At 68.7% G+C, this 20,041-nt stretch overlaps 1 protein-coding gene across 1 annotated transcript in view; it reads left to right on the top strand.

Moving 5' to 3' along the window:
- The window catches only part of TAF1B (TATA-box binding protein associated factor, RNA polymerase I subunit B), a 95,775-nt gene that overhangs the window by 68,380 nt on the left and 7,354 nt on the right, over positions 1 to 20,041 (top strand). Inside the window, exons 10-13 of the mRNA XM_054180187.1 lie at positions 2,832 to 2,931; positions 11,503 to 11,650; positions 16,003 to 16,165; positions 17,548 to 17,594. Of these exons, the coding sequence (XP_054036162.1) occupies positions 2,832 to 2,931; positions 11,503 to 11,650; positions 16,003 to 16,165; positions 17,548 to 17,594 (458 nt within the window). The remainder of the gene's footprint in view (positions 1 to 2,831; positions 2,932 to 11,502; positions 11,651 to 16,002; positions 16,166 to 17,547; positions 17,595 to 20,041) is intronic.

Below are 20,041 nucleotides of genomic sequence, written 5' to 3'. Positions count from 1 at the left end.
CAGGCAGCAGGGGTGGCTGTGCTCAGCCCAGGCTGGCTCCAGCTGCAGGCAGCAGGCAGCAGGGGTGGCTGTGCTCAGCCCAGGCTGGCTCCAGCTGCAGGCAGCAGGCAGCAGGGGTGGCTGTGCTCAGCCCAGGCTGGCTCCAGCTGCAGGCAGCAGGCAGCAGGGGTGGCTGTGCTCAGCCCAGGCTGGCTCCAGCTGCAGGCAGCAGGCAGCAGGGGTGGCTGTGCTCAGCCCAGGCTGGCTCCAGCTGCAGGCAGCAGGCAGCAGGGGTGGCTGTGCTCAGCCCAGGCTGCTCCCAGCTGCAGGCAGCAGGCAGCAGGGGTGGCTGTGCTCAGCCCAGGCTGGCTCCAGCTGCAGGCAGCAGGCAGCAGGGGTGGCTGTGCTCAGCCCAGGCTGGCTCCAGCTGCAGGCAGCAGGCAGCAGGGGTGGCTGTGCTCAGCCCAGGCTGGCTCCAGCTGCAGGCAGCAGGCAGCAGGGGTGGCTGTGCTCAGCCCAGGCTGCTCCCAGCTGCAGGCAGCAGGCAGCAGGGGTGGCTGTGCTCAGCCCAGGCTGGCTCCAGCTGCAGGCAGCAGGCAGCAGGGGTGGCTGTGCTCAGCCCAGGCTGCTCCCAGCTGCAGGCAGCAGGCAGCAGGGGTGGCTGTGCTCAGCCCAGGCTGGCTCCAGCTGCAGGCAGCAGGCAGCAGGGGTGGCTGTGCTCAGCCCAGGCTGGCTCCAGCTGCAGGCAGCAGGCAGCAGGGGTGGCTGTGCTCAGCCCAGGCTGGCTCCAGCTGCAGGCAGCAGGCAGCAGGGGTGGCTGTGCTCAGCCCAGGCTGGCTCCAGCTGCAGGCAGCAGGCAGCAGGGGTGGCTGTGCTCAGTCCAGGCTGCTCCCAGCTGCAGGCAGCAGGCAGCAGGGGTGGCTGTGCTCAGCCCAGGCTGGCTCCAGCTGCAGGCAGCAGGCAGCAGGGGTGGCTGTGCTCAGCCCAGGCTGCTCCAGCTGCAGGCAGCAGGCAGCAGGGGTGGCTGTGCTCAGCCCAGGCTGGCTCCAGCTGCAGGCAGCAGGCAGCAGGGGTGGCTGTGCTCAGCCCAGGCTGGCTCCAGCTGCAGGCAGCAGGCAGCAGGGGTGGCTGTGCTCAGCCCAGGCTGGCTCCAGCTGCAGGCAGCAGGGGTGGCTGTGCTCAGCCCAGGCTGGCTCCAGCTGCAGGCAGCAGGCAGCAGGGGTGGCTGTGCTCAGCCCAGGCTGCTCCCAGCTGCAGGCAGCAGGCAGCAGGGGTGGCTGTGCTCAGCCCAGGCTGGCTCCAGCTGCAGGCAGCAGGGGTGGCTGTGCTCAGCCCAGGCTGGCTCCAGCTGCAGGCAGCAGGCAGCAGGGGTGGCTGTGCTCAGCCCAGGCTGGCTCCAGCTGCAGGCAGCAGGCAGCAGGGGTGGCTGTGCTCAGCCCAGGCTGGCTCCAGCTGCAGGCAGCAGGCAGCAGGGGTGGCTGTGCTCAGCCCAGGCTGGCTCCAGCTGCAGGCAGCAGGCAGCAGGGGTGGCTGTGCTCAGCCCAGGCTGGCTCCAGCTGCAGGCAGCAGGCAGCAGGGGTGGCTGTGCTCAGCCCAGGCTGCTCCCAGCTGCAGGCAGCAGGCAGCAGGGGTGGCTGTGCTCAGCCCAGGCTGCTCCCAGCTGCAGGCAGCAGGCAGCAGGGGTGGCTGTGCTCAGCCCAGGCTGGCTCCAGCTGCAGGCAGCAGGCAGCAGGGGTGGCTGTGCTCAGCCCAGGCTGCTCCCAGCTGCAGGCAGCAGGCAGCAGGGGTGGCTGTGCTCAGCCCAGGCTGGCTCCAGCTGCAGGCAGCAGGCAGCAGGGGTGGCTGTGCTCAGCCCAGGCTGGCTCCAGCTGCAGGCAGCAGGCAGCAGGGGTGGCTGTGCTCAGTCCAGGCTGCTCCCAGCTGCAGGCAGCAGGCAGCAGGGGTGGCTGTGCTCAGCCCAGGCTGCTCCAGCTGCAGGCAGCAGGCAGCAGGGGTGGCTGTGCTCAGCCCAGGCTGGCTCCAGCTGCAGGCAGCAGGCAGCAGGGGTGGCTGTGCTCAGCCCAGGCTGGCTCCAGCTGCAGGCAGCAGGCAGCAGGGGTGGCTGTGCTCAGCCCAGGCTGGCTCCAGCTGCAGGCAGCAGGGGTGGCTGTGCTCAGCCCAGGCTGGCTCCAGCTGCAGGCAGCAGGCAGCAGGGGTGGCTGTGCTCAGCCCAGGCTGCTCCAGCTGCAGGCAGCAGGCAGCAGGGGTGGCTGTGCTCAGCCCAGGCTGGCTCCAGCTGCAGGCAGCAGGCAGCAGGGGTGGCTGTGCTCAGCCCAGGCTGGCTCCAGCTGCAGGCAGCAGGCAGCAGGGGTGGCTGTGCTCAGCCCAGGCTGCTCCCAGCTGCAGGCAGCAGGCAGCAGGGGTGGCTGTGCTCAGCCCAGGCTGGCTCCAGCTGCAGGCAGCAGGCAGCAGGGGTGGCTGTGCTCAGCCCAGGCTGCTCCCAGCTGCAGGCAGCAGGCAGCAGGGGTGGCTGTGCTCAGCCCAGGCTGGCTCCAGCTGCAGGCAGCAGGGGTGGCTGTGCTCAGCCCAGGCTGGCTCCAGCTGCAGGCAGCAGGCAGCAGGGGTGGCTGTGCTCAGCCCAGGCTGGCTCCAGCTGCAGGCAGCAGGCAGCAGGAGTGGCTGTGCTCAGCCCAGGCTGGCTCCAGCTGCAGGCAGCAGGCAGCAGGGGTGGCTGTGCTCAGCCCAGGCTGGCTCCAGCTGCAGGCAGCAGGCAGCAGGGGTGGCTGTGCTCAGCCCAGGCTGCTCCCAGCTGCAGGCTTCCATGGGTGCCCCTGGCAGGGCTGCTGCAGGTTGCTGTGCTCTGCTCCCTGCAGGTTTGTTGCTGAGGGCCACATCCCATACCTGAACGTTTTCCAGCACTTCCCAGAGAGGATGAAGCTGTGTGGCCTGGATCTGAAGATCTTCAGTGTGGAGGTGAGGTGTTCCTGGGGCCAGGAGGGGCTGCTGGGGGGGCAGGGGGCCAGCCCCCCGCAGGGGTGGGCCCTGGAGCTCAGCCCAGGGGGGGCTGGGCAGCAGGATGTCCCCTAGGCCTCTGCAGTGTCTCCATCAGGGGCCTGGCTGAGGGCAGGGAGGCTCCCCCAGGGAGGCTGCAGAGGGCACTGAGCTGGGTGGCAGTGGAGGTCTGCTGGAGGGCAGGGAGGGCCTGCAGGGGGCCCTGGCCAGGCTGGCTCAGGGGGCTGAGGTTCAGGGCTGGGTCCTGCATTGCCTCTGCCCACAGCCAGGGGAATCATGGAGTGCCCTGGGGGGGAGGGGACCTCTGGAGCTCCCCAGGGCATCCCCCTGCAGGCAGCAGGGACATGCCCAGCCAGAGCAGCTGGCCCAGGCCCCTGGCCAGCCTGAAGGCCTGCAGCTGGTGGTGGTGCCTGAGGGGAGGCTGTGCCTGGGGTGGTTTGCTGCCTGGCTCACAGGGAGCAGCTGAGCCTGGGCAGCCCTTGGCTCCCTGCTGGCTGCTGCACCCTCAGCTGCAGGCTGTGCTGGCTGCCCACCCCCAGCTCCCTGTGCAGCAGGGCAGCCAGGCCAGCCCTGTGCCCTGTGCCCTGCAGGCCCCCTGGGGCTCCCCCTGCCCAGGGCAGCTGCTGCCAGCTGTGCCTTCAGTCCTGCCCTGGCAGTGCAGGCCCAGCTGGGGCGGTTCTGGAGCAGCTCCCTGAGCTGAGAGCTGCTGAGCCCTGCCTCCCCAGCCCCTCAGCTTGCTGGCTGCCAGCCTTGGCAGGCCCAGCAGAGGAGCAGGAGGTCAGCTTGTGAGGCTGCAGCCTGCCCCCTGCTCTGCTGGCTGCTCCCTGCAGGGCTGCCTGGGGCCTGGGCTGGGAAGCTGGCTGCCAGCAGCAGGCAGCTGGGGCTGCCAGGGGCTGCAGATGTGGCCAAGAGGCTTCCCAGCTTTCCTTTCCCTCCTCTCCTGCCCCTCTCTCCCCTCTGTCAGGGCTGTTTGAGCTGACCCCTGCCAGCTGCTCTGGCCCAGGGCAGCTCTGCCCCTGCTGCCACCCTGCTGCCAGCCCTCCCTGCTCTGTGGGCAGCTGATTGCTGAGGACTTGCCCAGAGCCCTCTCTGCTCTCAGGGCTGCTGCTGCCTGCCCCCTCTGCTGCACTCTGTGCTCCCCAGCAGAGCAGCTCTTGGGTTCTGAGGGTACTTCTGGGTTGCAGTGGGGCTGGGGGGGGGGGCCTGGATTTCCTCCCCCTCTGGCTGTCCTTCTAGAGGGGCTCAGGGCAGCCTCCTGGGGGGCTGCAGGCAGCTCTCTGCTCTGCTCTCCTGACCTGGGGAGGGTTGCTTGGCTGCCAGGGTATTTTTAGCTCCCATTTCCCCATTCCCACTGCAGCAGTGCTGAGGATCCCTGCCAGGCTCCTCATTCCAGCCTTCCCCCAGCTCCCTTTCAGCAGCTCCTTACATCCCCCAGGTGAGTGTGGGGAGGCTTTGATGGCTGCAGCCTCCTCAGAGGAGCTAACAAACCAGCCTTGTGGCACAGAGCTGCTCAGCCACTTCCTTGAAGCCTCTGGTGTGTAAATGACCTGGGCCCCTCCTCAGCCCAGCCTCTGCTTCCTGCCAGACAGAAGGTTTCTCCTCCTTGGTGTGATTCTAAGCAGCTGCAGCCCCACAGCAATGCTGCTGCTGCTGCTGCTGCCCTCAGGCAGCCCTTTGCCAGTCCCCTGTGGCACTGCAGGGGCTGGGCTGGCTTCCTTTGGCCTCCCTGCTGCTCAGCCTCCCTTCCCTCTTCGCAGAGCTGTGCTGTTTCTTGCCTCTCCTGGTCCCTGGGCACTGTGCACTCAGAGCCCCAGGCCTGCCTGGCTGGAAAGGCCTCCTGGGTGGGCAGCAGGGTGAGGTTGGGACTTTGGTCAGGGAGCCACAGAGTGCTGTGGGTTGGAAAAGCCTTCCCAGAGCACCCACCCAGCACCACCACGGCCCCCAGGTGCCAGGGCCACTTCCTCTGCTGCTCTTCAGTCCCAGGGTGGCCCAGGCTGCCCAGGGAGGCTGTGGCTGCCTCCTGCCTGGGGGTGCTGCAGGCCAGCAGGATGAGGCCCTGAGCAGCTGAGTGCAGCTGAGAGGTGTCCCTGGGCATGGTGGGGAGCTGGCAGCAGAGGAGCTCTGGGGTGCCAGCCTGGGCCATGCCTCTGGTGGATCTGCACAGGCAAAACCATTCTGCTGGCAGTTTTGCTGGCCCCACCAAGGGCTCTGGGGCCCTCCCAGGCTGTCCCCTCCTGACCTGGGATGCTATGGGGATGGACATCTCTTCTCCTGTGGCTTTCCCTTCATCCCATGATCCAGGAGGGATGTGGCAGCCTCCCCTGGAGGGTGGTGGCCTCCCAGGCCTGCCTGTGGAGAGCTCTCTCCTCTCTGGGAGCTGCACATTCCTGTCTCATTCCCTGCCCAAGCTTTGGATGTGGCTCTTGTGCCCTGCTGCTCAGTCACTGCCTCTGGGCTGGCCTGGAAGGGACCTCGAAGCTCAGCCAGCTCCCAGCCCCTGCCATGGGCAGGGACACCCAGGGGGGGTTGGGGCAGAGGGGAGGTTGAAGCTCAGGCAGCTCCCAGCCCCTGCCATGGGCAGGGACACCCAGGGGGGGTTGGGGCAGAGGGGAGGTTGAAGCTCAGCCAGCTCCCAGCCCCTGCCATGGGCAGGGACACCCAGGGGGGGTTGGGGCAGAGGGGAGGTTGAAGCTCAGCCAGCTCCCAGCCCATGGCTGTGCCCATGGCAGGGGCTTGGCACTGGCTGAGCTTCAACCTTCCTCCAGCCCTGGCTGCACTGAGCCCCTGAGGCCAGCCCAGGCTCACAGCTTGTTGCTGTCACTGGTGCTGGTGAGCCACAGCTGCACTGGGCTGGGAGGGACCCCCCAGGGCATCCTGGCCAAGCTCTGCAGCCCCAGGGACAGCTCCAGCTGGAGCAGGCTGCCCAGGGACACAGCCAGGCTGAGCTTGGATGGCTGCAGGGATGGAGCCTCAGCCACCCCTGGGCAGCCTGTGCCAGGCTGGGAGAACCTTTCCAGCCAGGAAGTTTCTTCTCATGTCCAACCCAAACCTCCCCTGGGGCAGCCTGGGGCCAGTTCCTCTCCTTCTGTCACTTGTTGCATGTGAGCAGAGCCCAGCCCCAGCTCCCTGCAGCCTCCTCCCAGGGAGCTGCAGTGAGGTCTCCCTCAGCCTCCTCTGCTCCACACTCAACACCCCCAGGGCCCTCAGCTGCTCCTCCAGACCCTTCCCCAGCTCTGTTGCCCTTCCCTGGCCCTGCTCCAGCCCTCAACATCCTTCCTGCACTGAGAGCTCCACAGCAGGGCCCTTGGCACCAGATGATCTTCAACCTCCCCCCAGCCCAGGCTGCTCAGGGCCTCAGCCAGCCTGGCCTGGAACCCCTCCAGGCAGGAGGCAGCCTCCCTGGGCAGCCTGTGCCAGGCTCTCCCCAGCCTCACTGCCAGGAATCTCTTCCCCCTCTCCAGTCTCAGCCTCCCCTGTGCCAGCTCCAGGCCATTGCCTCCTGTCCTGGCACCCCCAGCCCCTGTCCCAGCTTCCTCTCAGGCTGCTCTCAGGTGCAGGGCAGGGGGGGCAGCAGGCAGCTGAACTCTTTCCCTCCTGCACTGAGATCTCAGAGTCTGGGACCAGCCTTTGTGGCCTTCCACCCCTGCCTTGGTGGCTGCTGCTGGCTGCCTCCATGCAGTCATGCTTCAGGACAGGTTTGGGCAAGCTGCAGTTTCTGTTGCACAACCTCAAGCTCCATGGAGGAGCAGATTACAGGAAGCCTGCAGCAGGCAGCTTCCTCCTCAGCTCTTCTGAGTGAGAGCCTCAGCCCTGCTGCTCCCCAGCCTCTGCTCTGCAGGGCTGCTGCAGGCACCTGCTCCATGCACAGCACCTGAAGGCAGCCTGCAGGAAGGCTGCAGAGAGACTTCTCCTGAGGGGGTCTGGAGCCAGGCCAAGGGGGAAGGGTTTGGAGCTGAGGCAGAGCAGGGTCAGGCTGGAGCTGAGGAAGAAGTTCTGCAGCAGGAGGGAGCTGAGCCTCTGGCCCAGGCTGCCCAGGGAGGCTGTGGCTGCCTCCTGCCTGGGGGTGCTGCAGGCCAGGCTGGATGAGGCCCTGAGCAGCTGAGTGTAGCTGAGAGGTGTCCCTGGGCATGGTGGGGAGCTGGCAGCAGAGGAGCTCTGAGCTCCCTTCCAGCCTGAGCCACTCTGGGACTATGAAACCACAGAGAGAGGGAAAAACTTCCACAGACAGCAGAGAGCCTCCCAGGGGATGGCTGTGCCAGGGGGGCCCAGGCTGCAGGTTAGGGACAATGCCTTTGCTGCAGGAGAGGTCAGGGCCTGGCAGAGGCTGCCCAGGTGGAGTCCCCATGGCTGGAGGGGCTCCAGAACCCTGTGGCCATGGCAGCTGGGGCCAGGGCTGGGTGGCCATGGGGGGGCTGGGCTGGGGTTGGATGGGTGCTCTCAGAGGCCTTCTCCAGCCCAAAGCCTTCCCTGGCTCCAAGCTCCCAGAGCCACCTCCAAAGCCCAGCCCAGCCTGAGCAGAGCTGGTCTGGGAGGGTGCAGCAGGCTGTGTGCAGCTGCAGTCTGGCCTGGGAGGGTGCAGCAGGCTGTGTGCAGCTGCAGTCTGGCCTGGGAGGGTGCAGCAGGCTGTGTGCAGCTGCAGTCTGGCCTGGGAGGGTGCAGCAGGCTGTGTGCAGCTGCAGTCTGGCCTGGGAGGGTGCAGCAGGCTGTGTGCAGCTGCAGTCTGGCCTGGGAGGGTGCAGCAGGCTGTGTGCAGCTGCAGTCTGGCCTGGGAGGGTGCAGCAGGCTGTGTGCAGCTGCAGTCTGGCCTGGGAGGGTGCAGCAGGCTGTGTGCAGCTGCAGTCTGGCAGCTCTGGGGGGGTTGGAGTGCAGCCAAAGCAGGCTGCCAGCTTCTGCCTCATCTGCACTCCTCACCCAGCTGCACCAAAGCCTCCAGCACAGAGCCCTCAGCAGTGAAGCTCCTGCAGATGGCAGCCAGGCCTGGGGAAAGGTCCTGAGCAAGGAGCTGTGCCAGAGCCAGGCCCTGGCTGCAGGAGGCCTTTAGCACTGCAGGCTGAGCACTCTGGGAGGCAGCAGCAAACCTCTTGCCCTGCTGGCAGGAGGCATCCACAGAGTGAGGCAGGGATGGCTTTGAGCCAGACCCAAAGCCTCAGTGGCCTCCAGCCTCCCCCCAGCTGCCCAGGCTCCATCCAGCCTGGCCTTGAGCCCCTCCAGCCAGGGCACAGCCCCCTGGGCAGCCTGTGCCAGGCTCTGGCCAGGTACTCCTTCAGCTCAGGGCAGCCTCCATGCTGTGCTTGGTCTCCCCTGGTGCCTCCTGCAGGGGCAGAAGCCTCAGGAGCTGCAGATCTCTTAGCAGAGAGCCAGGGGGAGTTGTAGGAGGCTGCCTCAGCTGTGCTCCTCTTGTCCCTTGGGTCCCTCCTAGCAGCTGCAGGCACAGCCTGGCTGTCCCCTCAGCTGGGCAGCAGGGGCTGGGGAGGTGCATCTGCTGCCTGGGCCCCAGCTCAGCCTGCAGGCTCCATGCTCTCCTCTCCCTGAAGGGCACCAAGGGGAAGGCCTCTAGGAGCAAGCTGCAGTGGTTCCTCTGTGCCTTCACACTTAAAATAGAATGGAACAGACCAGGTTGGAAGAGAGCCTCAAGCTCATCCAGTCCAGCACCACTGACAACTGAACCATGGCACCAAGCACCCAGCCAGTCTGCTGCTCAGCACCTCCAGGGCTGGGGACTCCACCACCTCCCTGGGCAGCACAGCCCTAGGGCCAAGCTCTCTGTACAATTTCCTCCTCACCTCCAGCCTGGCACCACTGCACAGGGCTGGCACAGAATGGCTGGGGGTGGCAGGGACCCCCAGGGCTCAGCCAGTCCAGCCCCTGCCAGGGCAGGGCACACAGAACACAGCCAGGGGGGGCTGGAAAGGCTCCAGGGCAGGCTCCACAACCTCTCTGGGCAGCCTGCTCCAGGCTCCAGCAGCCTCACACCAAGGAAGTTTCTCCTCCTGCTGAGGTGGAACCTCCTGGGCTCCAGTCTGTGTCCCTTGCTCCTTGTCCTGTGCCAGGACAGCTCTGAGCCCCTGGCCCCTTCCTGCCCCCCACCCCTCAGACCTGTACAGACACTGCTCAGATCCCCTCTCAGCCTTCTCCTCTCCAGGCTAACCACCCCCAGGGCTCAGCCTTCCCTCCTCACAGAGCTGCTCCAGGCCCTTCAGCATCCTCATGGCCTCCCCTGGCCTCTCTCCAGTATCTCTCAGGCCCTCTGGAGCTGGGGAGCCCAGAGCTGGACTCAGCACTGCAGGTGTGGTCTCAGCAGGGGCAGGAGAAGCTCCCCTGCCCTGCTGGCCACACTCCTAATGCCCCCCAGGAGCCCTTTGGCCTCCTTGCCCCCAGCTGCTCTGTTGGCTGTGTGCAGCTTGGGTGGTTCTGTGCCAGCCCTCCTGGGGCTGTGGAGCTGCAGGCTCAGAGCTGTGCTGTGTGGACTCAGCTCTGCAGAGCTCAGCAGCACACTCAGCACCCTGGGTGGGAAGGGCCCCTCCGAGGCCGCCGCTGCAGCCCCCTGCAGGCAGCCCTGCAGCAGCAGGGCACAGGGGGCCTGGTGGCAGCTGCCAGTGCTGGGTCCCTGCAGCCAGGCTGCAGCCTCAGCCTGTGAGGGCTGTGCTGTGTGCTGCTGAGGTGGCAGCTGCTGCTGCATCCAGCTGATGCCTGCAGTTTGCAGCTGACTGCGTGCTCCTGGCAGCCTGCTGCTGCCTTCAGCTCTGGCTTCACCCTGACTCAGCAGTGCCCTGCAGCAGTGCTCAGCTCCTGGGCCAGGGCCTGACCCCCAGGAGGGCAGGCACTGTCCAGAGGGGGCTGTGGGGGGCAGGACAGGGACAATGGTTTGGAACTGGAGCAGGGCATCAGGCTGCCCAGGGATGGCTGAGGCTCCATCCCTGGAGCCACTCCAGCTCAGCCTGGCTGGGTCCCTGGGCAGCCTGCTCCAGCTGGAGCTGTGCCTGTGGCTGCAGGGCTTGGCCAGGAGCCCCTTGGAGGCTGCCTCCCAGCCTGATGCACTCTGTGAGGGCAGCAGCTGCTGTGGTTGATCTCTGGGTGCCCACCCTAGAGCCTCAGCAGCCTCCAGCAGCTTCCTCTGCCCTGCTGCTTTGGCAGGAGCCCAGCCACAGCCCCTGGCTCCCTCTCTTGCAGCTTTGGCACCACCTGGCTCTGCTCTTCAGCTGAGGATCCCCAGCAGTGCTGCAGAGCAGAGCCTGTTCTGGCCCTGGGGGAAGGGAACTGGATGCAAACTGCAGCCAGAAGCTTTGCCACAAGGCAGCCTGGGGCAGGAGGAGAGCACTGGCAGAGGCTGCCCAGGGAGGTGGTGGAGACCCCATGGAGGGGCTCCAGAGCCCTGTGGCCATGGGGGGGGTTGGGTTGGATGGATGCTCTCAGAGGCCTTCTCCAGCCCAAACCATTCCCTGGCTCTATCCATAGCTGACCTTAAAGCAGGTGAGACCCAAGGGTTGCCCAAAGCCTCCTGATCCCAGCTCTGCTCTGAGCCTGCTCTGCAGCACACAGCCTGGGGTCACCTTGGGCAGGGCCAGCCTGGGGTCACCCTTGGGCAGGGCCAGCCTGGGGTCACCCTTGGGCAGGGCCAGCCTGGGGTCACCCTTGGGCAGGGCCAGCCTGGGGTCACCTTGGGCAGGGCCAGCCTGGGGTCACCTTGGGCAGGGCCAGCCTGGGGTCACCCTTGGGCAGGGCCAGCCTGGGGTCACCCTTGGGCAGGGCCAGCCTGGGGTCACCCTTGGGCAGGGCCAGCCTGGGGTCACCTTGGGCAGGGCCAGCCTGGGGTCACCCTTGGGCAGGGCCAGCCTGGGGTCACCCTTGGGCAGGGCCAGCCTGGGGTCACCCTTGGGCAGGGCCAGCCTGGGGTCACCTTGGGCAGGGCCAGCCTGGGGTCACCCTTGGGCAGGGCCAGCCTGGGGTCACCCTTGGGCAGGGCCAGCCTGGGGTCACCCTTGGGCAGGGCCAGCCTGGGGTCACCTTGGGCAGGGCCAGCCTGGGGTCACCCTTGGGCAGGGCCAGCCTGGAGCTCAGTTGCTCCCCAGGGCAAGGGGCCCTGTGGACAGCCTGAGCTGGTGGGGCCCTGCTGAAGAGCTCTGCTGAGCTGGAGCATCAGCTGAGGCAGAGCATCCCTGCTTGGGCTGCTTCTGAAGCCTGAGCAGCTGGCAGGCAGCACCTGGGGCAGTGAACTGAAGCTGGGAGAGGAGACTGGGACTGGGCATGAGGGGGAAACTCTCTGCAGGGAGGGTGGGGAGCCCCTGGAGCAGGCTGTGGAGCTGTTGATGGCCAGGTTGGGTCAGGCCTGGAGCAGCCAGGGCTGCTGGGAGGTTGAGGATCATCTCAGTTCCACTCCAGCCCATGGCAGGGGCTTGGAGCTAGGATGATCTTCAAGGCCTCCTGCAAGCCCAGCCTGCTCCTGCCGCCCCTGTGCCAGGCAGGGCAGTGCTGGGCTGTGTGCAGCCATTGCCCCTGTGCTGGCTGAGCTGACCCCTGCCTCTCTCCCTGCAGTCCTGGCCTGGCTATGAGGAGGTGCACAGCAGGATGCTGGAGCTGGCAGCCTTCCTGGAGCTGCCTCAGTTCCCAGAGGTGACCCCCAGCTGCTTCCTGCACCCAGACATGCTGTGCATCAGGTACCTGCTGGAGGCCAACCTGCCAGGTGAGTGCTGCCCCAGCCTGCAGCCCCCTGGGCCCTGCAGCTGCAGTGCCTCCCCGGGGGCAGTGCTGGAGCTGGGGGGCTCACAGCCTGCTGCCAGTGCTGCCCCCCCTGGCTTGCTCTGCAGGCTCTGGGAGCACCTCAGCAGTGCTTGGGGAGCACTTTGTGCTTGTTGAGCTCTTCATGGCTGTTACTGGCTCAGGGCAGTGCCAGGCCCTGATCCAGGCTGGGTAGGGGCTGGCTGCAGAGCAGCCCTGGAGGAAAGGCCTTGGGGGTGCTGGGGGAGGAGAAGCTCAGCAGGAGCCAGCAGGGAGCACTTGCAGCCCAGAGAGCCAAGCAGAGCCTGGGCTGCAGCAAGAGAAGTGTGGCCAGCAGGGCAGGGAGGGGATTCTGCCCCTCTGCTCCACTCTGCTGAGCCCACAGCTGCAGCTCTGGGGCCAGCTCTGGAGCCTCTGTGCCAGGAAGGCTCTGGAGGGGCTGGAAGGTGTCCAGAGCAGGGCCAGGAGGAGGAGCAGAGGGCTGGAGCTGCTGTGAGCACAGCCTGAGGGAGTTGGGGCTGTGCAGGCTGGAGAGGAGAAGGCTCCCAGGAGACCTCATTGTGGCCTTCCAGGAGCTGCAGGGGGCTGCAGGAAAGCTGGGGAGGGACTTTGGAGGGGGTCAGGGAGGGATAGGGGTCTGGGACACCTCTGAGGGGGGCAGGAATCAGGCCTGGGACACAGGGAGCCAGCAGTGGGCACTGGCTCCTCCCTGCCTGCCGTGTGCCAGGGGCCTAGAGCTGAGCTGCTGCAGCCTGCCCGGGCGGCAGGGCTCAGCTGCAGCCTGCCTGCTGTGCTGCTCAGCCCTGGCTGCCCGGGGGGGCAGCTGCCGGCGGGGCCAGCGGCCGGCCCCTGCCTGGCCGGCTCCGCAGCACGGGGCAGAGCTGTGCCCAGGCGGGCAGGGAGCAGCTGCGGGGCCGGGCCTGCCCCAGCCGCTGCGGGCTGGGCTTTGCGGGGCTGGGCCTGCCCCAGCCGCTGCGGGCTGGGCTTTGCAGGGCTGGGCTTTGTGGGGCTGGGCTTTGCGGGGCAGCTCTGACCTGGGCTGGGCTTTGCAGGGCTGGGCTTTGCAGGGCAGCTCTGACCCGGGCTGGGCTTTGCAGGCTGGGCTTTGCGGGGCTGGGCTTTGCGGGGCCGGGCCTGCCCCAGCCGCTGCGGGCTGGGCTTTGCGGGGCTGGGCTTTGCAGGGCTGGGCTTTGCGGGGCTGGACTTTGCAGGGCAGCTCTGACCTGGGCTGGGCTTTGCAGGGCTGGGCTTTGCAGGGCAGCTCTGACCTGGGCTGGGCTTTGCAGGGCTGGGCTTTGCAGGGCAGCTCTGACCTGGGCTGGGCTTTGCAGGGCTGGGCTTTGCAGGGCAGCTCTGACCTGGGCTGGGCTTTGCAGGGCTGGGCTTTGCAGGGCAGCTCTGACCTGGGCTGGGCTTTGCAGGGCAGCTCTGACCGGGGCTGGGCTTTGCAGGGCTGGGCTTTGCAGGGCAGCTCTGCCCTGGGCTGGGCTTTGCAGGGCTGGGCTTTGCGGGGCAGCTCTGACCCGGGCTGGGCTTTGCAGGGCAGCTCTGACCCGGGCTGGGCTTTGCAGGCTGGGCTTTGCAGGGCAGCTCTGACCCGGGCTGGGCTTTGCAGGGCTGGGCTTTGCAGGGCAGCTCTGACCTGGGCTGGGCTTTGCAGGGCAGCTCTGACCCGGGCTGGGCTTTGCGGGGCTGGGCTTTGCAGGGCAGCTCTGACCCGGGCTGGGCTTTGCAGGGCAGCTCTGACCCGGGCTGGGCTTTGCAGGGCTGGGCTTTGCGGGGCTGGGCTTTGCGGGGCAGCTCTGACCCGGGCTGGGCTTTGCAGGGCTGGGCTTTGCAGGACTGGGCTTTGCAGGGCAGCTCTGCCCTGGGCTGGGCTTTGCAGGGCTGGGCTTTGCAGGGCAGCTCTGACCCGGGCTGGGCTTTGCAGGGCTGGGCTTTGCAGGGCTGGGCTTTGCAGGGCTGGGCTTTGCAGGGCTGGGCTTTGCAGGGCAGCTCTGCCCTGGGCTGGGCTTTGCAGGGCTGGGCTTTGCGGGGCAGCTCTGACCCGGGCTGGGCTTTGCAGGGCAGCTCTGACCCAGGCTGAGCTTTGCAGGCTGGGCTTTGCAGGGCAGCTCTGACCTGGGCTGGGCTTTGCAGGGCTGGGCTTTGCAGGGCAGCTCTGACCCAGGCTGGGCTTTGCAGGGCTGGGCTTTGCAGGGCAGCTCTGACCCGGGCTGGGCTTTGCAGGGCTGGGCTTTGCAGGGCAGCTCTGACCCAGGCTGGGCTTTGCAGGGCTGGGCTTTGCAGGGCTGGGCTTTGCAGGGCAGCTCTGCCCTGGGCTGGGCTTTGCAGGGCTGGGCTTTGCAGGGCAGCTCTGACCCGGGCTGGGCTTTGCAGGGCTGGGCTTTGCAGGGCAGCTCTGCCCTGGGCTGGGCTTTGCAGGGCTGGGCTTTGCGGGGCAGCTCTGCCCTGGGCTGGGCTTTGCAGGGCTGGGCTTTGCAGGGCTGGGCTTTGCAGGGCTGGGCTTTGCAGAGCAGCTCTGCCCTGGGCTGGGCTTTGCAGGGCAGCTCTGACCCGGGCTGGGCTTTGCAGGGCTGGGCTTTGCAGGGCTGGGCTTTGCAGGGCTGGGCTTTGCAGAGCAGCTCTGCCCTGGGCTGGGCTTTGCAGGGCAGCTCTGACCCGGGCTGGGCTTTGCAGGGCTGGGCTTTGCAGGGCTGGGCTTTGCAGGGCTGGGCTTTGCAGAGCAGCTCTGCCCTGGGCTGGGCTTTGCAGGGCAGCTCTGACCCGGGCTGGCCCCCAGCCAGGCTGGGGGGGTGGCAGCAAGCTCTGCCCTGCTGGGCCGGGCTGCTCCTCACACCCAGCTCCTCCTTTAGAGGCAGCTCCTGTTGCACTCACAGCCCTGAGTGCAGCCTGCCCAGGGCTAGGCCAGCCCCAGGGGAGCCTTGGCAGCAAGATTTGGGCTTCCCAGGCTCTGTCTAGGCTCTGCTTGTGTGGGTTTCAGACAGGCTCCCCCACCGTGCTGGGCAGCAGCAGAGGGCTGCAGAGCTGCTGAGAGCCCTGGGGCTGAGAGCCTGCAGAAGAGCAGCCCCAGGGGGATCTGATCAATGCTGATCAATCCTCCAAGGGTGGGGGTCAGGAGGCTGGGACCAGGCTGTGTTCAGTGGTGGCCAGGGACAGCACCAGGGGTAAGGGGCACAGAGTGGAACAGCAGAAGTTCCTCTGACCATGAGGAGGAACTTGTGTGACTGAAGGGTGGCAGAGCCCTGGAGCAGGCTGCCCAGAGAGGTGGTGGAGTCTCCATCTCTGGAGTCATTCCAGACCCTCCTGGCTGTGTTCTGTCTGCCCTGCCCTGCCAGGGGGCTTGGACTCAATGACCTCCTGAGGTCCCCTCCAGCCCCCACCCCTCTGTGATTCTGACTCTGGCCCAGGCTGCCCAGGGAGGCTGTGGCTGCCTCTTGCCTGGAGGGGTTCAGGGCCAGGCTGGATGAGGCCCTGAGCAGCCTGGGCTGGGGGAGGTCGAAGCTCATCCAGTGCTGGCTGCTCTGTGGGGTCCCCTCCAGCCCAGCCCTGCTGTGGCCATGGGAGGGACATCAGCCTGTGCCAGGAGTGGGCTCTGCTTCCCTCCCTGGGCGCAGAGGCCCAGGGCCACCGAGTGCACTGGCCTGGGAGGGACCCCAGAGGCCATCCTGCCCCAGCCCTGGCCCAGCAGGGACTGCCCCAGCTGCAGCAGGCTGCTCAGCACCACATCCAGCCTGAGCCTGAGGGCCCAGGGCCCTGAGCAGCCAGGTCTGGTGAGGTGGCACTGCCCCTGGCAGGAGGCTGAGCTGGGAGGTCCCTCCCAGGCTGAGCCACCCTGGCTTCTGTGGCTGCTGCCACCAAGCACAGTGCTGCCAGGGGTGCTGGTGAGAGCAGGCCCAATCCTGCCCAGCCCCAGCTGCCAGGGGTGCTGGTGAGAGCAGCCCCAGTCCTGCCCAGCCCCAGTCCTGCCCAGCCCCAGTCCTGCCCAGCCCCAGCTGCCAGGGGTGCTGGACACTGTGCTGAGCCCCAGCAGGGGATGGTGCCAGGGGCGCTGGGCACCGCTCAGCCCCAGCAGGGGGTGGTGCCAGGGGCGCTGGGCACCGCTCAGCCCCAGCAGGGGGTGGTGCCAGGGGCGCTGGGCACCGCTCAGCCCCAGCAGGGGGTGGTGCCAGGGGCGCTGGGCACCGCTCAGCCCCAGCAGGGGGTGGTGCCAGGGGCGCTGGGCACCGCTCAGCCCCAGCAGGGGGTGGTGCCAGGGGCACTGGGCACCGCTCAGCCCCAGCAGGGGGTGGTGCCAGCCTGCCCTGTGCCCCCCAGACGAGCTGCACGGCTGGACCTGCCTGCTGGTGCGCAAGCTGGGGCTGGGGGCGGCGGCGCTGACGCCGGGGCCGGGCTGCCGGCTGCGGCACGACCTGCTGGCCGCCGCGCTCATCGTGGTGGCGCTCAAGCTGCTCTTCCTGCTGGACGATCGCTACGAGTGGTAAGGGGCCCTGCACGCAGCCCCCTGCCGGGCTGCCCGGGCGCTGCGGGGTGGGGAGGGGGCTGCAGGCTGCGGTGCTCATCGCTATGAGCGGTAAGGGGCCCTGCATGCAGCCCCTGCCCAGCGCTGCGGGGTGGGGAGGGGGCTGCAGGCTGCAGTGCTCATCGCTATGAGCAGTAAGGGGCCCTGCATGCAGCCCCTGCTGGGCTGCCCGGGGCAGGGGCTGGCACTGCAGGGTGGGGAGGGGGCTGCAGGCTGCAGTGCTCATCACTATGAGCGGTAAGGGGCCCTGCACGCAGCCCCTGCCGGGCTGCCCGGGGCAGGGGCTGGCGCTGCAGGGTGGGGAGGGGGCTGCAGGACGCAGCACTCATCGCTATGAGCGGTAAGGGGCCCTGCATGCAGCCCCTGCCGGGCTGCCCGGGGCAGGGGCTGGCACTGCAGGGTGGGGAGGGGGCTGCAGGCTGCAGTGCTCATCGCTATGAGCGGTAAGGGGCCCTGCATGCAGCCCCTGCCCAGCGCTGCAGGGTGGGGAGGGGGCTGCAGGCTGCGGTGCTCATCACTATGAGCGGTAAGGGGCCCTGCACGCAGCCCCTGCTGGGCTGCCCGGGGCAGGGGCTGGCACTGCAGGGCGGGGAGGGGGCTGCAGGCTGCAGTGCTCATCGCTATGAGCGGTAAGGGGCCCTGCACGCAGCCCCTGCTGGGCTGCCCGGGGCAGGGGCTGGCACTGCAGGGTGGGGAGGGGGCTTTGGGCTGCGGAGGGCAGGCTGAGGGCGGGCACGAGGCTGTGGCACTGAGGCTGGGGAGAGCCTGGCACGGGCTGCTGGGGGGGCTGGGGCAGGCCGGAGCAGCCCGGGCCGGTGGGAGGGGTCCCTGGCTGGGGGGCTGGAGCTGGAGGGTCTCGGGGGTCCAGCCCAGCCGCTGCACGGCTCTGTGGCTGTCCTGCCTGGAAGGCCTCTGTCCAGCCGGGGAGAGACCTGCGGGACCCTCGGGCCCGGCCCTCGGCCCGGCACTGCCGGGGCCCCCCCAGCCCTGGCCCTCAGCCCCGGGGCCGCAGCAGCGCCCTGGCGGCCTGGGCCTGGCAAAGCCTCTCAGGCAGAGCCTGCCCTGCCCGGGGCCCTCCTTGCCCTGGCACCGTGGGATGCAGAGTGCCTGAGCTGCGCTGAAGCTCGGCAGCAGGCACCCAGCTGGGGGCTCCCTGCAGCCCAGGCACCGCTGGGGGCAGCCAGGGGGCAGCCAGGGGGCAGCCAGGGGGCAGCCAGGGGGGCAGCCAGGGGGGCAGCCAGGGGGCTGCTGCTGGGCTGCCCTGGTGCCCAGGGGCTGCCTGAGCCGTGCTGGGCTCTGCAGGGAGCCTCTGACTGCCTCTGCCTTTGGCCTTCCTGCAGGCTGCTCTCGGACCTTGCCGAAGAAAGGAACAAGAGCAGCCCAGAAGGTACAGGGGGAGCTCTGCCGGGGCAGGCCTGGGGGGGCTCAGGTCGGAGCAGCCAGGCCTGGGGGGGCTCAGGTTGGAGCAGCCAGGGCTGGGGGGGAGCAGCCAGGGCTGGGGGGGCTCAGGTCGGAGCAGCCAGGGCTGGGGGGGCTCAGGTCGGAGCAGCCAGGCCTGGGGGGGCTCAGGTTGGAGCAGCCAGGGCTGGGGGGGAGCAGCCAGGGCTGGGGGGGCTCAGGTCGGAGCAGCCAGGGCTGGGGGGGCTCAGGTCGGAGCAGCCAGGGCTGGGGGGGCTCAGGTTGGAGCAGCCAGGGCTGGGGGGGCTCAGGTTGGAGCAGCCAGGGCTGGGGGGGGCTCAGGTTGGAGCAGCCAGGGCTGGGGGGGCTCAGGTTGGAGCAGCCAGGGCTGGGGGGGGCTCAGGTCGGAGCAGCCAGGCCGGGGGGGGCTCAGGTCGGAGCAGCCAGGCCTGGGGGGGCTCAGGTCGGAGCAGCCAGGGCTGGGGGGGCTCAGGTTGGAGCAGCCAGGGCTGGGGGGGCTCAGGTTGGAGCAGCCAGGGCTGGGGGGGCTCAGGTCGGAGCAGCCAGGGCTGGGGGGGGGCTCAGGTTGGAGCAGCCAGGGCTGGGGGGGCTCAGGTCGGAGCAGCCAGGGCTGGGGGGGCTCAGGTCGGAGCAGCCAGGGCTGGGGGGGCTCAGGTTGGAGCAGCCAGGGCTGGGGGGGCTCAGGTTGGAGCAGCCAGGGCTGGGGGGGCTCAGGTTGGAGCAGCCAGGCCTGGGGGGGCTCAGGTTGGAGCAGCCAGGGCTGGGGGGGCTCAGGTTGGAGCAGCCAGGGCTGGGGGGGCTCAGGTCGGAGCAGCCAGGGCTGGGGGGGAGCAGCCAGGGCTGGGGGGGCTCAGGTTGGAGCAGCCAGGGCTGGGGGGGCTCAGGTTGGAGCAGCCAGGGCTGGGGGGGCTCAGGTTGGAGCAGCCAGGGCTGGGGGGGAGCAGCCAGGGCTGGGGGGGCTCAGGTCGGAGCAGCCAGGGCTGGGGGGGCTCAGGTTGGAGCAGCCAGGCCTGGGGGGGCTCAGGTTGGAGCAGCCAGGGCTGGGGGGGAGCAGCCAGGCCTGGGGGGGCTCAGGTGGGCGCAGCCAGGCCTGGGGGGGCTCAGGTTGGAGCAGCCAGGGCTGGGGGGGCTCAGGTTGGAGCAGCCAGGCCTGGGGGGGCTCAGGTTGGAGCAGCCAGGGCTGGGGGGGCTCAGGTTGGAGCAGCCAGGCCTGGGGGGGCTCAGGTTGGAGCAGCCAGGCCTGGGGGGGCTCAGGTTGGAGCAGCCAGGGCTGGGGGGGAGCAGCCAGGGCTGGGGGGAGGCTGCAGATGATCCAGCTCCAAGCCCCCTGCCAGGGGCACAGCCCTTCGCCATCCCTCCTGCCCCAGCCCACCCTGGGGGCCCTGCCCCTGGCAGGGGCTGGCACTGGCTGAGCTTGGAGGTCCCTTGGAGGTCCCTTGCAGCCCCTCCCACGGCTCAGTGACCTCTCGCTTTGGGGCCAGCTGCCCAGGCCTGGGCTGGTCGCGGGGCAGAGCCCTCCTGCAGCTCCTGCTCATCTCAGTCCCACAGCTCATGGAGGGGTTGGGCTGGCAGGGACCTTCCAGCCCCTCCAGCCCCAGCCCCTGCCCTGGGCAGGGACAGCTCCCCCAGCCCAGGCTGCTCAGGGCCTCCTCCAGCCTGGCCCTCAGCACCCCCAGGCAGGAGGCAGCCACGGCCTCGCTGGGCTCTCCCCAGCCTCTCTGGACAGAGTTCCTTCCTCCTGCCCAGCCTCAGCCTGCCCTCTGCCAGCTCAGAGCCACCCCAGCTCCTCCTGTCCCTCCAAGCCCTGCAGCATTGCTGTCCTGGGGAGGGGAACGTGGTGCAGACCCTGCTGGGGACCTTCTGCTTGCCCTCCATGGCTGCCTCTGGGCGCTGGGCGCCGGGTGCCGGGCGCTGGGTGCCGGGTGCCGGGCGCTGGGTGCCGGGTGGGGACGGCTGGCTGCAGAGCACTGCTGGTGAGGAGCAGCTCCTGGGGCCCCCAACCACCCTGGGGCCAGCTCCAGGCTTCTTGGGGCTCGCTGAGAGCCGGGCTGGGTGCTGAGGCCGAGCAGCCTGGGGGAGAGGGCAGCTGGCAGCAGTTCAGCTGAGGAGGTGGTGTGAGGGTGGTGCTGTGGGGGCAGAAAGGCCAAGCCAGAGCTCAGAGACCTCCAGGGAGGGCTTCCAGGGCCTGCTGAGACCCCGGCTGAGAGGAGCTCAGAGCTGGCCTGCAGTGCTTCCCCTTCCAGCCTGCCAGCGGCCTGTGGGGCTCAGCTCAGCCTTTGGCACCTTTCTTACCATCCCAGCCAGTGCCAGCCCCAGTGCCAACCCCTGCCCCAGCGCCAGCCCCTGCCCCAGTGCCAGCCCCTGCCCTTGCCCCTGCCCCAGTGCCAACCCCTGCCCTTGCCCCAGCCCCTGCCC

This window comes from Dryobates pubescens, chromosome 3, assembly GCF_014839835.1.
Source record: "Dryobates pubescens isolate bDryPub1 chromosome 3, bDryPub1.pri, whole genome shotgun sequence".
NCBI classification, from domain to species: Eukaryota; Metazoa; Chordata; class Aves; order Piciformes; family Picidae; genus Dryobates; species Dryobates pubescens.
This window is presented reverse-complemented; position numbering and strand designations above follow the sequence as displayed.